This window comes from Lolium rigidum, chromosome 3 (assembly GCF_022539505.1).
Source record: "Lolium rigidum isolate FL_2022 chromosome 3, APGP_CSIRO_Lrig_0.1, whole genome shotgun sequence".
In the NCBI taxonomy this organism is placed as follows: domain Eukaryota; kingdom Viridiplantae; phylum Streptophyta; class Magnoliopsida; order Poales; family Poaceae; genus Lolium; species Lolium rigidum.
Genome location: NC_061510.1, coordinates 390,085,020 through 390,100,742, shown reverse-complemented (window position 1 = coordinate 390,100,742; position 15,723 = coordinate 390,085,020). Strand labels below are relative to the sequence as shown.

At 44.1% G+C, this 15,723-nt stretch overlaps 1 protein-coding gene across 1 annotated transcript; it reads right to left on the bottom strand.

The window, feature by feature from the left end:
- Window positions 1-8,435: 8,435 nt before the first annotated feature.
- LOC124704510 lies at window positions 8,436-13,658 on the bottom strand. The gene is made up of 4 exons (XM_047236774.1): window positions 13,280-13,658; window positions 12,375-12,637; window positions 11,538-12,240; window positions 8,436-10,532 (listed from the first exon to the last, which is right to left on the bottom strand). The coding sequence occupies exons 2-4, from the start codon at window positions 12,597-12,599 to the stop codon at window positions 8,737-8,739; spliced, it is 2,724 nt and encodes a 907-aa protein (XP_047092730.1). The 5' UTR covers window positions 12,600-12,637; window positions 13,280-13,658; the 3' UTR covers window positions 8,436-8,736.
- Between the last annotated feature and the right edge of the window lie 2,065 nt (window positions 13,659-15,723).

Genomic DNA, 15,723 nt, shown 5'->3' with positions numbered 1-15,723 from the left:
GATATCTTTAGTCCCCCAAGCATTGAGGAGAAAATTTTCTTTGATGATACTTTGCCTCCTATTTATGATGATTATAATGATAGTGGTCTTTTGGTGCCACCTACTATGGAGAGTAAATTTTGTTGTGATTATACTATGCCTCCTACACTTGATGAGAATAATAATGATAGCTACTTTGTTGAATTTGCTCCCACTACAACTAATAAGAATGACTATGCTTATGTTGGGAGTAGTACTAATTTTATGCATGAGACTCATGATAAGAATGCTTTATGTGATAGTTATATTGTTGAGTTTGCTCATGTTACTACTGAAAGTTATTATGAGAGAGGAAAATATGGTTGTAGAAATTTTCATGTTACTAAAATGCCTCTCTATGTGCTAAAATTTTTGAAGCTACACTTGTTTTATCTTCCTATGCTTGTTACTTTGATCTTCATGAACTTGTTTATTTACAAGATTCCTATGCATAGGAAGCATGTTAGACTTAAATGTGTTTTGAATTTGCCTCTTGATGCTCTATTTTGCTTCAAATACTATTTCTTGCGAGTGCATCATTAAAACTGCTGAGCCCATCTTAATGGCTATAAAGAAAGAACTTCTTGGGAGATAACCCATGTGTTTATTTTGCTACAGTATTTTTATTTTATATTTGAGTCTTGGAAGTAGTTTACTACTGTAGCAACCTCTCCTTATCTTAGTTTTGTGCTTTGTTGTGCCAAGTAAAGTCTTTGATAGTAAAGTGAATACTAGATTTGGATTACTGCGCAGTTACAGATTTCTTTGCTGTCACGAATTTCTACCTGCCTCCCTGTAGGTAGCTCAGAAAATTAAGCCAATTTACGTGCGTGATCCTTAGATATGTACGCAACTTTCATTAAATTTGGACATTTTCATTTGAGCAAGTCTGGTGCCTCAATAAAATCCATCTTTACGGACTGTTCTGTTTTGACAGATTCTGCCTTTTATTTCGCATTGCCTCTTTTGCTATGTTGGATGAATTTCTTTGTTCCATTAATGTCCAGTAGCTTTATGCAATGTCCAGAAGTGTTAAGAATGATTGTGTCACCTCTGAACATGTTAATTTTTATTGTGCACTAACCCTCTAATGAGTTGTTTCGAGTTTGGTGTGGAGAAAATTTTCAAGGGTCAAGAGAGGAGGATGATATACTATGATCAAGAAGAGTGAAAGCTCTAAGCTTGGGGATGCCCCGGTGGTTCACCCCTGCATATTTTAAGAAGACTCAAGCTGTCTAAGCTTGGGGATGCCCAAGGCATCCCCTTCTTCATCGACAAATTATCGAGTTCCTTCTCTTGAAACTATATTTTTATTCGGTCACATCTTATGTACTTTACTTGGAGCGTCTGTGTGCTTTTATTTTTGTTTTGTTATTTTCATTCTCTGAATAAATACATGCTTGTGTGGGAGAGAGACACGCTCCGCTGGTTCATATGAACACATGTGTTCTTAGCTTTTATTTTTCATGGCGAAGGTTGTATCTTCTTCGTTAAATTGTTATATGGTTGGAAACGGAAAATGCTACATGTAGTAATTGGTAAAATGTCTTGGATAATTTGATACTTGGAAATTGTTGTGCTCATGTTTAAGCTCTTGCATCATATACTTTGCACCCATTAATGAAGAAATACCTAGAGCTTGCTAAATTTGGTTTGCATATTTGGTCTCTCTAAAGTCTAGATAATTTCTAGTAAAGAGTTTGAACAACAAGAAAGACGGTGTAGAGTCTTATAATGTTTACAATATGTCTTTTATGTGAGTTTTGCTGCACCGGTTCATCCTTGTGTTTGTTTCAAATAACCTTGCTAGCCTAAGCCTTGTATCGAGAGGGAATACTTCTCATGCATCCAAAATCCTTGAGCCAACCACTATGCCATTTTTGTCCACCATACCTACCTACTACATGGTATTTCTCCGCCATTCCAAAGTAAATTGCTTGAGTGCTACCTTTAAATAATTCAAAATTTATCACCTCTTATTTGTGTCAATGTTTTATAGCTCATGAGGAAGTATGTGGTGTTTTATCTTTCGATCTTGTCATTTACTTTTGACAGACTTTCACAATGGACTAGTGGCACATCCGCTTATCCAATAATTTTGCAAAAAGAGTCGGCAATGGGGTTCCTCACTCCGATTAATTAACTTGCATTAATAATTCTCTTCACATGTTTTGCTCGATTCATCGGTAAGCAACTTAATTTTGCAAATAGACACTCCTTCATGGTATGTGATTGTTGGAAGGCACCCGAGGATTCGGTTAGCCATGGCTTGTGTAAGCAAAAGGTTGGGAGGAGTGTCATCCATAAATAAAGAAAAAGTAAACTAAAGTACATGTGTAAACAAAAGAGAAGAGGGATGATCTACCTTGCTGGTAGAGATAACGTCCTTCATGGGAGCCGCTCTTGAAAGTCTGGTTGATAAGGTAGTTAGAGTGCCCACTACCATTCGTTGACAACAACAAAGACCTCTCAAAATTTTACTTTTATGCTCTGTTTATGTTTTCAAAACCAAAGCTCTAGCACAAATATAGCAATCGATGCTTTCCTCTTTGAAGGACCATTCTTTTTACCTTTTATGTTGAGTCAGTTCACCTATTTCTCTCCACCTCAAGAAGCAAACACTTGTGTGAACCGTGCATTGATTCCTACATACTTGCATATTGCACTTGTTATATTACTCTATGTTGACAATTATCCATGAGATATACATGTTACAAGTTGAAAGCAACCGCCGAAACTTAATCTTCCTTTGTGTTGCTTCAATACCTTTACTTTGATTTATTGCTTTATGAGTTAACTCTTATGCAAGACTTATTGATGCCTCGTCTTGAAAGTGCTATTCATGAAAAGTCATTGCTTTATGATTCAGCTTGTTTACTCATGTCATTACCATTGTTTTGATCGCTGCATTCATTACATATGTTTACAATATGATCAAGGTTATGATGGCATGTCACTCCGTAAATTATCTTTGTTATCGTTTACCCGCTCGGGACGAGCGTAAACTAAGCTTGGGGATGCTGATACGTCTCCGACGTATCGATAATTTCTTGTGTTCCATGCCACATTATTGATGATTTCTACATGTTATATGCACACTTTATGTCATATTCGTGCATTTTCCGGAACTAACCTATTAACAAGATGCCGAAGTGCCGCTTGTCGTTTTCGCTGTTTTTGGTTTCGAAATCCTAGTAAGGAAATATTCTCGAATCGGACGAAATCAACGCCAAAGATCTTAGAATCCCCGGAAGCATCCAGAACACCCGAGAGTCGCGGAGGGGGCCACAGGGCCCCCAGATGATAGGGTGGCGCGGCCCACCCCCTGGCCGCGCGGCCCTATGGTGTCGTCGCCCCGTTGACCTTCTGACGCCGCCTCTTCGCCTATATAAAGCCCCTCGACCTAAAACCACGATACGAAAAAGCCACGGTACGAGAAACCTTCCAGAGCCGCCGCCATCGCGAAGCCAAGATCTGGGGGACAGGAGTCTCTGTTCCGGCACGCCGCCGGGACGGGGAAGTGCCCCCGGAAGGCTCCTCCATCGACACCACCGCCATCTCCATCAACGCTGATGTCTCCCATGAGGAGGGAGTAGTTCTCCATCAAGGCTCGGGGCTGTACCGGTAGCTATGTGGTTAATCTCTCTCCCATGTACTTCAATACAATGATCTCATGAGCTGCTTTACATGATTGAGATCCATATGATGAGCTTTGTATCGCTACTAGTTGTGTGATACTCATGTGATGTTATTAAAGTAGACTATTCCTCCTGCATGGTGTAAAGGTGACTAGTGTGTGCACCGTGTGGTTCTTGTCGTAGGCTATGATCATGATCTCTTGTAGATTGTGGAGTTAATTATCATTATGATAGTATTGATGTGATCTATTCCTCCTTCATAGTGTAATGTGGACGAGTGTGTGCACTATGTTAGTTCTTGGTTTATTTTGCAATGATCTATTATGCTCTAAGGTTATTTAAATGTGAACATTGAATTGTGGAGCTTGTTAACTCCGGCATTGAGGGTTCGTGTAATCCTACGCAATGTGTTCATCATCCAACAAAAGAGTGTATGTAGCACATATGAGAAAGAGTTATTTATTATGCGATCAATGATTGAGAGTGTCCACTAGTGAAAGTGTAATCCCTAGGCCTTGTTCCTAAATATCGCTATCGCTGCTTGTTTACCTGTTTTATCATTGCATTACTACTGCTATGCGTTACTACTGCTCATACTTATTCATACCACCCGTATTTCACTATCTCTTCGCCGAACTAGTGCACCTATTAGGTGTGTTGGGGACACAAGAGACTTCTTGCTTTGTGGTTGCAGGGTTGCATGAGAGGGATATCTTTGACCTCTTCCTCCCTGAGATCGATAAACCTTGGGTGATCCACTTAAGGGAAACTTGCTGCTGTTCTACAAACCTCTGCTCTTGGAGGCCCAACACTGTCTACAAGAATAGAAGCTCCCGTAGACATCAACGCCCGCGTGCAACAGTTGCACGCGTGGAGAAGCGCGGGAGACATCGCATTTTCTTGGTCCTCGCTGCCCACTTCCCCTCACCGCTTCGTTCTTCTCTCTCCCCATTCACTCCTGGCGCAGACACCATCGCCCTGTCCCATCAACCGCCGCCATGGCCTCCTCGCCTCCTCCGCCTCCGCCATCCTCTCCACCGCCGACGGATCCTGCCATACAGCCGTCGGCCACCCGATCCAACGAGGCGCTAATGCGCCTCGTCCGCGAGTACGAGGCCGGAGGCGGCGACTCGGCCGCGAAGATCGATGCCGGCCGCGTGCCGGCGATGAATCGACCACCGCCGTTCGCAAGCACGAGTCCCGTCGGTGTCGAAACCCGGAGTGCCGCCGTCCTGGCACTTCGAGCCGCCAGGATTCGACCGGCGAATCCGTCGGGGACGGAGTTTTTTCTCCCGTCCCCACTAGGGTTTCCGACGGCGTGGGCGGCGACAATGGCGGGCAGTGCACCGGGCTCCAGCAGGGAGATGGAGCCCCCGCCGGGGTTCGCGTCCACCCCGATGCAGCCAGCGATGCCATGGGGCATGCCGCGACCGCCTGCCCCCTTTAGCGCGCCTCTCATCCCATCGCCGTCGGGGTTCACCCGACCTCGTGCTCGGCGCTAGACGTCAGCACCATCGGCGCCCAGCTTCCCGATAGCTGCACCGCGGCTGGACCTGAGGACGTACTTATCAGCAACGCCGCCTCCACCTCCACCGAGATTTGCTCATCTTCCTCCTCAGAGTGGGGCGCTGGCGATCCACCCAATCGTAAGTACCTTGACTCAATCTCCTTGTCGCTTCTTTACGTCGACTAGATGACATTGTAGATCAAGCTTGACATGGATTCACTGCAATGTGCTTATGCTTGCCATGCCAAGCTCAAGCACCATCATGGACTTGGCAGTGCTTGAGCTTGGCATTGCCATTACTTGCTGCTGCTTGTGCTTGCCATTGCTTGCTGTTGCTTGTGTATGCCATTGCTTGATGTGCTTATGCTTGCCATGCCAAGCTCAAGCACCATCATGGACTTGACAATGTCAAGTCCATGGCAGTGCTTGAGCTTGGCATTGCCATTACTTGTTGCTGCTTGTGCTTGCCATTACTTGCTGGTGCTTGTGCATGGCATTGCTTGCTGCTGCTTGTGCATTCCATGACATTGCTGGTGTTTGTGCATTCCGTGACATTGCTTGTTTGTGCTTCTGCATTCCATGACATTGCTGGTGCTTGTCTAAGCTTGACATGGCTTCCTTGTGCGTGTGCAGAACTGGCCCCCTGGAATACTTCTCGGACGGGCCCATACTGGACGTTGTCAACTATGTCGTCCGTGTGCAGCTGCGTGATCCCAATGTAGCGTTCATGGAAGCCCACGCGCAGATCACAGCGCCGAGGCGCCACGCCGGCCGTCCTGCTGACCTGGGGCACCATGCCAATCCGCGTCTGTCGGTGTTGTTCGTCCAGGTGGAGAGCCAGGACCTCCGTGCCCTCGCCATCCCGCCGTTCATGGAGCAGCCCCTCATCAGGAAGTACAAGCTTACAATGGCCCCCCTGTGAAGGTCTGCTTGTACTTGGGCGACCGTTGCGCGAGGAAGGTGCAGCTGCAGTGGACAGGGCAGCGCGTTGGGTTCATCAAGTCCTGGAGCGAGTTCTGCGCCAGGATTTTGCTGCACGTCGACGACACGCTCGTCTTCACCCCTGACGACGACGGCTTCAAGGTCGCCGTCTTCAGGAAGGAGACGTCCTGCTCCAGCATCTTCGACTGCAAGAGGCACCGCGAGGGCCCTTTTGCTAATCCTCGCCATTAAGGTGTTGCTGCTCCATCGCTACCTATGTTTAAGTCTGGTCATGTTACTTGTGTTGGCCACTAGGAGGCTGATAAACACTACTTTTGTGCATATCTCACTGCTGTGCTAGCCTCTAGGAGGCGTTTAAACACTGCTTTTGGACCTGGGGAGTGTGCCCCAAGTTTAGGCAAGCGTCTTACCACTCTGACGTTAGATTAGGACCTGTGAACTACTCTGTTCGTTGTTTATAAGTGTTTGCTGTGATTATGATCGTGTTTGAGCTGTTTATGTGCCGTTGTATGATGGTAAGGTCACCATATTTGAATGTGGTGAAAAGAAGCTGTTGTCAGGGTGCCTAAAATGGTAACTAAACACATGTGTTATAGTTGAACAGAGATGGAACGTTGTGTACAGGCATCCAAACTATTTGCAACTCTGTTCGGGCCGGTGCATCACAGTCTACCAAACGATGGATCAAAAGTGGCCGGCGGCCCGTTCGCAACACGCAGGGGCGCCCATCTCGCTGCGCCAGTGGTGCGCCATTTCGTCTCACGCAACCAAACGCGCCCTAACTATTTTCCCGTTGGCCAACCTACAAATACGTTTGGTTTACCCCAATATAATCACTGTACTGTCCAAGAGGCCATACCTCCCTGCCCTGATCCTGTACAAGCTGGACATGTACACAAACTGATTAATAGCAGCAGTAGTGGCACACACTGTACATACCTGCCGAACAGAAAGCATTGGTCATCTCAGAGAAAGGATCCGGTATGGTAGTATGGCCACTACTGCAGGCAGGACAGGCGAGTCCTGATCCTCCACGGGCCCACCAGCAGTGTCATGTATCTGTCCAAGCAAGTATGTCTGAAATGATATGATATCCACTCCTATCTACAGTACACTGCTGCACCCTTCCTGCGAGTGAAAGCAACCTGCGCTTTTGGAACCCTGGGTGCGCCCCACCCACCCAGATGTGCCGACGACCGTGGGATCTGCGTTGGCGTTGCTTTGCGCACTAGGATCCATGGGATTGATGCTTTTTAGTACTGGGTAGCGTTGGCGCTGGATTGGGATTGCTGCTGGGATTGGGTAAAGGGAATTTTCCACACTCCTGCTTGGATTGGGAGGGGAAATTTTATTATTCGAAATTTAATATTTTTTGTTTAAGGTAAATTTTTAAATTTAGGAATAAAAAATAACATGTATATTTGCGGTATCCTCTACATGCAAAAAATCTTGTTTGAAGTTTTTGTAGGCATAGAAATACAAATTTTTGGGCCTTCCCTGGCACATATTTTCGGGAATTGGACCAAGCTAGCTCTAGTATTGAACTTAAGGCCTATTTGATTCAAAGGATTTTGAAAGAAAACTTGTAGAATTCTCATTCATAAGATTTATTTTTCTATAGAGCTTTATTTGATTAAAAGGATTGAAACTTGTGAAATTTCTATGGATTGTTTTCCTATACTACACTCTCGTAGGATTTCTAGCAAAAGGTTAGACCGGTTAACAAAATTCCTATATATACATGACATACTATGACGTGTACTCATTCTCTATAAAAAAAATTATGTGTTTTTTGTGGTGCAATCAAACGACTTGTGCAACTAGGTCCTATTTTTTCTAGGATAATTCGCATGCCACCATGACATACTATTCCTACGTTTTCCTATTTCTATGCTTTTTAAAATCCTTTCAATCAAATAGGCCCTCAAATAAATAAACCTGCCCACATGATGCTGAAAAAAGTTCTTTTATTCAATTTAAATAACAATATGGTCACCGAATGGTATAGAAAAATTATCCAGGACATCAGGCAGCGGACCATGGAAATATTAATGTCGTGTAGTCAATGCAGGCAACGACATTGTCGCGCAGGACATCCAGCCCCACCGCCCCATTATCTCCAACCTATAACGAGTACAACTCATAACTAAATCTGCTTTCTTCAAATTCACAGAACACTACTCGTGAGCTACTACTGATCATGTCTGGGGTAGTAAAACGTATAGGAAAACCTCACAGGAAAAAAAGAAGATCAACCAACATTTATCCATGCATGACCATGATTATGCTCTATGGCATATCGTCAGGGTACGAAAGAACAGTCGAATCAGTCTGAATGCTAGTTGACCGGGATTAATATAACTCTTCCATTGTCTGAAAAAATCTTAATGCTGGTACTTTTAAGCAAGAGCACAACATGCTAAACGGAGAAGAATTCTCACCTATACCCCTTCAAGATGAATAAGGCTACTGCTCTTATGAACTACAGTAGAGTTAACAATTTTCCATAAAGGCCAGATTGACAAGCCAAGTATGTACACTCCTGACTGGGACAAAATCACACCCAGTCACAGATCGATATCACCGAATACCCCAGCGCAATGCGCGACCAATGGTTGCCCACGACATTTCTCAGGATGCAGCAGAGACAGTAATACCTGACGGGCATCTCGGCCTGCGACACCGCCTTGTTGTTCTTCCCCACCCAATCATACCCCTGTCTTCCGCTTCTAAGCCCACACCATCAGGTTTTGTGGGTGGGCTGATCTGGACCTCTTCTTCTACAGGATCTGGCAAACTTTTCTTGGACTTTTTACCCCTTGTCCGTCGCCGCCTAGTTAAACTCGATTCCCAGGATCCACCAGTCATCTGAACTAACCCCTCGAGCAGCTCAATGTCCTCGATGATTTCAGGACGACAAAGTGACGACATGCTAGGCAAGATATCTTTCTGAAAGTCGCGCTTCTGCCGACGCTTCCTTTGCTGACTTCTCTTTGGCTTGGTCAGGAGATTCACGGGTGAAATGGTTTGTTCATCATACGTTATTGCCGGTGTCAGTGGCCAGCTGGAGAACTCAACACCCTTGGTCTCTTCCAGCTTCAGTGTCAACGACTCAAATGAATCTAAATCATCACCGTCACTGGAATCGCCGACCTCCACTTGCTTGGCATGGCCGTCAATCCTTGATACAGCCAGCTCTGCAAACCACTGCAGGATATTATCGGGTGTGGCTGGCACATCCATTGACAAAGCAAGAATGTCCTCTGCCGCAGCTGTAGCAGCAGCATCTTCACAAGCTGGCACTTCTAAATCGATCACAAACCCACGCTTAGCATGGTTGTTCTGCAAGGTCACATGGCATTCACGTGACACTATGGATGACTCTGAATTATCCTCATTTGGTACATCATCATTCAGATCAAAGAAATTCAGGATGGTTGCACCAGTTTTACTGGTGACACCTTCAGCATCTTTCTGGCATGAAGAAGGTAAACATGCAGCACTCTCCTGAGTTTTATTCTTCTTAACTTCGCAACCTACAGATGTCAACGCAGAATCTGGCAAATTGCAAAGAGCCTGAGCTGCTCCCGATACATCTTTATTAATTTTCATCTCCATTGCAGTTTCATATGAATGTTCAAACACCTTCCTTGGTTCTTCCAAACCTGTGGAATCAGCAAACGGAGCTTTCTTACTGAGCCAAGGGATCCCAGATACTGATCCCTCACCTACAATACGTTGTAAACTGCCAACACAAACCCCGCCTTGCTCTACAGGAACATCTTCCTGACCATCTGACAGTGCTTCATTTAAATTGAAGTTATTTCTGCCCTTACCATTTGCAATATCAGGATCTTCATGGCAGTCCCGTGCTGGGTGTTCAAACCTCAGTCTATTATTTTGCTCCAAGTCACTTGAAATTGCAACCTCATGCCGTGCTCGTGAGGCAAACAATGAATCAAGTGGAACACCAGAATAGCTGCCATCTGAATTACTGATTTTTTTGAGGTTATGTGTGAAGGTTCTAATGCTTTTGTTCGCAGCACCAAGGCATACATATGGATTTACCGTTGAAGATCCATTAAAACTTGGAAATGATTGTACATCGGCATTGCTCTTATAGCTCCTTGGGTCTACCATGCAAGAACCGACACGAGACGGAACAGAAGAATGTCCTATGTGCGGAGGAGGGACTGGAGCAACAAGTGTATTAACACTTGAACCATGTACATTGTCAAGTCTAGAAAAATTATTGAGAGCAGAGGCTTCCAGCGGACTTCTTGAAAACCATCCGTTTGCACTATTCGGATATTGGTAAATTAACTGGTTAATGTTTGCAGGTCTCTCGTCAGTAACATTGAAAGTTTTCCGTGGATCTGTGTTGCTGTACCTAGGCGCGAGAAAACTTATGTTGCTGGCATGTTTCCCTGAAGAATTAGAACGAGATAGAATGATTATCACATTGGATTAAGTATGTGTGATTGCTAGCATTTATAAAGAACATCAAAAGATGCTTCTTTTGCTCTAATAATGCTTTACCAAGTAACCACATGTACCATAAGAGCAAACAGTATGGCACACACGCCACCCAAATAAAACATAGACTGCGCTAAAAACCGGGACATAGGCATCTGGCAGTATGATCCGGGAAGAAAACATCATTATTTTATCATTCAGATTTTACTAAAGACCTACAGATTGGTTCTGTAATAAGTACTAACAAATCAATCTGCAAGAAAAAATTAATCTAGATTGTAATAGTATGCCACACCTTACAAGATACACTACTAAGAAACTCTCAAAGCTTATGAAGGCATCCATGGATTCACCTCACAATTATGTGCAATACAAATAAGAGAACTCAAAGAATGCACAGAACCAGATAATCAAACAGACATAATTAAGGAAATGTAGTTCTACATGTAACAAATAAAATCAGGAGATGCTATTCTTTTTTAGAAAATGGAATATTATCCTCCCGGTCTGTGCATCATGTGATGTACATAGCCATAATGTTATTCAAGCAACACCAAACGGCTTACCAAAAGGGGAAGCAAAATGCTAGCACCAGCAGAAAACCCATCTGCAGTGGAGCGCTGACAAGCTAACCAGGATACACTACAAACTATTTGGCTAATTCAAATAGGTTTGTAATCATACCAGTTCAAAAAAAAAGTTAGTAATTATAGTTTCATAAATATTGTACATTCGATTCAACCGATGGGGTCACATAATGTAGTGTGGTTGGCTGGTAGCCCCATTTCCACCAAAATTTCAGTGAAAACGGTAACCCCATATTGTGGGGTTGACTTGTGGTTTCCAAATATGGTAAATATGTATTTTAATGATATTCACAATGCAAACATAAAAAGAGCTAGCATAACGACAAAAAGGAGAGCAAAAGAGATGCTTTAAATAGAGCGTAGCATTACCTTTATTGACCAATGATCTCTCGTCCTGTTCTATCCTGGAACTTGCATCGAAGAAATTAGAGCTTGTTCCTTCATTAGCACACTTGTCTTTGGAAAATTCTTTATTGTAACTGTAGTTAGTTGTGGTTGATCTCCATACAGAATGCTGCCAAGGGTTCTCCTGGGAGTATGAAAGACCTCCAGATACTGACCCATTTGCTCTGCCAGTATACGTGCCCAAAACCGGCTCATTCGGACCTCCAAGCTTACTTGTAGTTGGCAAAAAAGAGGTTTGGCAATTATGACCTAACCTCCTGAAACCTTCCACCCTATCTAATGCGACGCCAGCATCACTCTGATGCCTTGTATCCGATGATACACCAAGGAAATCTATAGGCTTATTATCTGACGGGTTGTCATTTTCAACAGTATCAGATCTGAGCTCAAGGTCAAATATGCCTTGTTTGGTGTGTAAAGCAGCATCACTTGAGAAAAATCCATTTGGCGAGGACTGGACACTGCCTTCCCTTAGAAACTTCAAGGAGTGACTTTTTTCATTGTTCACAGCAGAAGCAGCAATTGTCATCGCACCATGCAGTGGAACCTGCGATGGTGAGTTTCTCTGTGATGCATATTCCAGTCTTGAGCATGCATGCACTTCTTTGTTTTGATACTGTTGCGCCAGGTCTCTCTGTATTCTGTAAACCCGATGCAGTTCATACACCTGGGTAGGGAGGGAGTTTTCAAGTCAGAGATGCAAAATAACAAGGGAAAACTAAAATTATCTGTTGTTTTGCTGCAACTTATAATTTTTCTAGCAGGTGGTGAATGTAAGATGTTAACGTAGTTGAAAGGTACCTGCTGTCTGAATGCAGCTTCATGTGCCAGCATTGTGCGCTTGAACATTTCTTTATCATAATCTGAATAGCCAACTGCATCCGCTGTCATGAAGCCAGTGCAGAATTCCCCATTTGATGTCCTCTCGTCCTCGTACGACGACCTCCAACCATTTGCGCCCACCTGGAGATTGCCTACGGAATAATATCCAAGTTTGTAGCCCTCAGCTTCTACTTTTGCTCCCATTGTTGTTGCAATCTGTCCGACAGACCATTCAGGCAACCCTGAATAGCATAAAACAGAGCAAGAAATGAGCCTCGGTTATGCAAAATTACGAACACGCACTGTTTATTGCTTTCTCAACAAACAGAGAAACAAGTTGACGGCTTCTGAATTACTAGTTTTTTTTTTCCCTGGTAAAGTAAGTAGGTGATGGTCGAGCCTACATGCAGAGAAAGGTGAAAACTTGAAGCCAATCGATGACCTTGCAGCTTTACTTCATGGCTTGCGCATTAGCAACAGTTGTTAATTTGGGGATAGTGATATAATCATATATATTGGCCAATTTTAAGCAGATATTCTCCCAACAAACCCTGGCTGTGCTGGATGTCAACTCCTGGGGAATGGGAAAAAACTAGAGGGGACAAGACAAGTCCAAGCTCCAGCCGAACTGATACTAAATCCAAGAACCAGTTCATTCAAGGGAAGTAGTATGAGCAGCAGCAAACGTGGATACTATTCAACTGCGGATGTACTAATTACTCAACTGCTCGCACTTGATCCAACCGAAAAATCTGAGGCAAGACCAAATCCAACACCAACTCAATTACCAAAACAGGAAAGAACGACAAAGACACCAAGAAACGCAAGAAAAGATAAGAGCAGCCGAGCTACGAAAAAAAAGCAACTTATTAAAAGAGAATTACCTCAGCGGTTCTTGGCACTGAACTGCGGCAGATGGGAAGCGACGACCCGCAGCGTCATCCTCAGGACGCCCATGACCCCCGGGGAAAGCGAACGGCGCGGCTCTCCCGGTCTCTCACCTCGCAAGCACCCAAGACGGAGGATTTCTCCGGCGAAAAGGAGCAGATCTCGCCGCGGGGACGAGGACAGGAGGAATTGCGGGAGGGGAGGGAGGTGGATTCGATCGATGGGCCAGGGAGAGGGAGAGGGGGAGGGTCTGAACTGGTGGGTTCTTGTTCTCTCTCGCTCTGTCCTTTCTTCGCCTTTTTATTTTTTCTCCCCGTCTTTCCTTTTGGATGGTTTGGTCATGTGCTGCTGTGGACCCTTTCTCTCTCATCCATGAGAGGGAATGGAACGAACGACCTTCTAAACTGCACCAGGACAGCAGATCTGTTGACATGTATTATTCTGTCGCTCCTTTCTCTCTCCCTCTTCATGGCTGTCCCTTCCCAACTCACCTAATCTCTTTCTCTCTCTGCCCGTCCATGTCTCTGAAATAAAATCTTCTATATTTTCCCGTGGCAGAACCTGCTGTCCCTCTCAGATTCGTGTGCGAGATCTTGGTTGTTAACCGGTTGTTTACTCTCTTAAATATTAAGAATCCTGTTAAGGGTATGGCTTCTCTCTCCGTGAGTGACAGGAGAATGAGGATTAATGTAATGTGTTGAGTGTTGTATTGAGCATCTCTGAACGAGCAAGGAGTGAAACAAGTGTGGAAAAAAACATCAAGGATTGTACTGCCAAATTGCAACTCATATACAGGAATCACAATGCAATTAAACGGTGTAGGACTTAAAACTAAAAAAAGTCAGTTGAACCCAACTTGCAACGTATATGCACAAACCACAATGCAATCAAATGGTACGAGACTTAACTGAGCACGAAGAACTAGCAAATCCTAATAATAAATTAATAATTGCTTGTTGACATGAAAAGGTTGAATACAGATGGAAGTTATATAAAGCTACGGATGTGAAGCGGGCCAATACTTCAATATGGACTATGTTGTGACGGTTCGGTCGCTTGACATTTGTCCCCTTTTTGCATTCCTCGCCCCTTCTTCCTTACTATGTTTCTACCTCCTATCATTGTCGTTCATTGCCTCTCCACTCCCAAACCAACTACCTCCTCTCGGAGATCTAAGACTTAGCCCCAACTGGTGTCAAATCAGTGCATTGGCACCTCGACTCGACACAAAGCATTCTATTATACACTTGATTGAAAATTAAACTCTAGGTCCAAGGGCAATTCCACCCAAAGTTACGATTAAAGCAGGGTTGATCGGGCTCGATGCCCTGGATCCCTATTCCACTTACCATGCCCCTTCTTTTGACTCTCAGGACGTGTTTGGATCGGAGAATGTAAACAAAATGAGTTTACATCGGTATCAGCGATGTAATGGGCATTTGCCGATTTTTTCGGGTTCCATTTCCATAATAGGGAGGGATTTGATACCATGATCGAAAGGTCATAAATCCAAGATCGAGGCCATGGAAGTCAACTAGGCAGAGGAGAACGTCGGATGGAGATCCATAAAGCTTCGATTCTACATAAGCGGTGACGGTGGTTGGGGCAAAGCTGCTTCTCGCTAGCGTCGCTAGTCGTGAGATTGTACTGCGCCGATGGTGGCGCCGTATTTTGTGGGGGACAATGGGCGCCGGACTCAGCGGAACCTAGATGGGCGCCGGGCTAGGAGTGGATTGTTGACACCTCTCCTCTGGTAAAGTGATTTGTTTCCGGTTGGGGGAGGGTGGTATCGAGATTACTAACCCACATTTTCAATGAGGAAATTATTTTCGTAATATTAAATAAAGAAACCCTAGCATAAATTGTGAATAAATGTTAAGTAGTGATGCTAGATCATTTGAGTGAGCCATTAAGGCTAATTAAGAGTACTTAAGTATTGTTTGGTGATTGTATCCTCGTATTCGTTTATAGACGCTAGTACCAGGAGACTATCAAGAGGAAGAGGTCTTCTACCCCGAGAGGAAGAGCAAAGGGCTTTGATCACCTCACCAATCAAGGCAAGCTATTACCAATGCAAGCTAGACTAATGCAAACTATTTTGGTTTTACAGAAGTTTATATTCTTGCAAAGTGCAAAGCTCTGAAGCAAGGCACCGTACATTTACTTTATGAACCTATCGATTTTTACTTATCAAGCTTTGCCAGTTTTATTTATCAAAGTTACTTTTTGATTTTTATGATCCACTTGGTTGAATTATAGTGTAGTACAAAGGCATCACACTTAGCACAGCAAGCTCCAGATACTTAGCACCCTCATAACTAGTTCTTTAGTGCTCAAGATTAAAAGTGACTACTCTGGTTAGGGGATTGTGAAGTGAAATATTTAGAAACCTTGGAATGATGAGTCATTCTGATGAAAGGAGATTTTTGAAGGTGAATAT

What these genes read in the sequence shown, in the direction of transcription:
- LOC124704510 (XM_047236774.1), bottom strand. Translation starts at nt 12,599, where the DNA reads ATGGGAGCAAAAGTAGAAGCTGAGGGCTACAAACTTGGATATTATTCC. An exon ending in AAGCTGCATTCAGACAGCAG is followed by an intron (nt 12,241 to 12,374) that starts GTACCTTTCAAC and finishes CTCCCTACCCAG; the next exon opens with GTGTATGAACTGCATCGGGT. An exon ending in GAGATCATTGGTCAATAAAG is followed by an intron (nt 10,533 to 11,537) that starts GTAATGCTACGC and finishes CTAATTCTTCAG; the next exon opens with GGAAACATGCCAGCAACATA.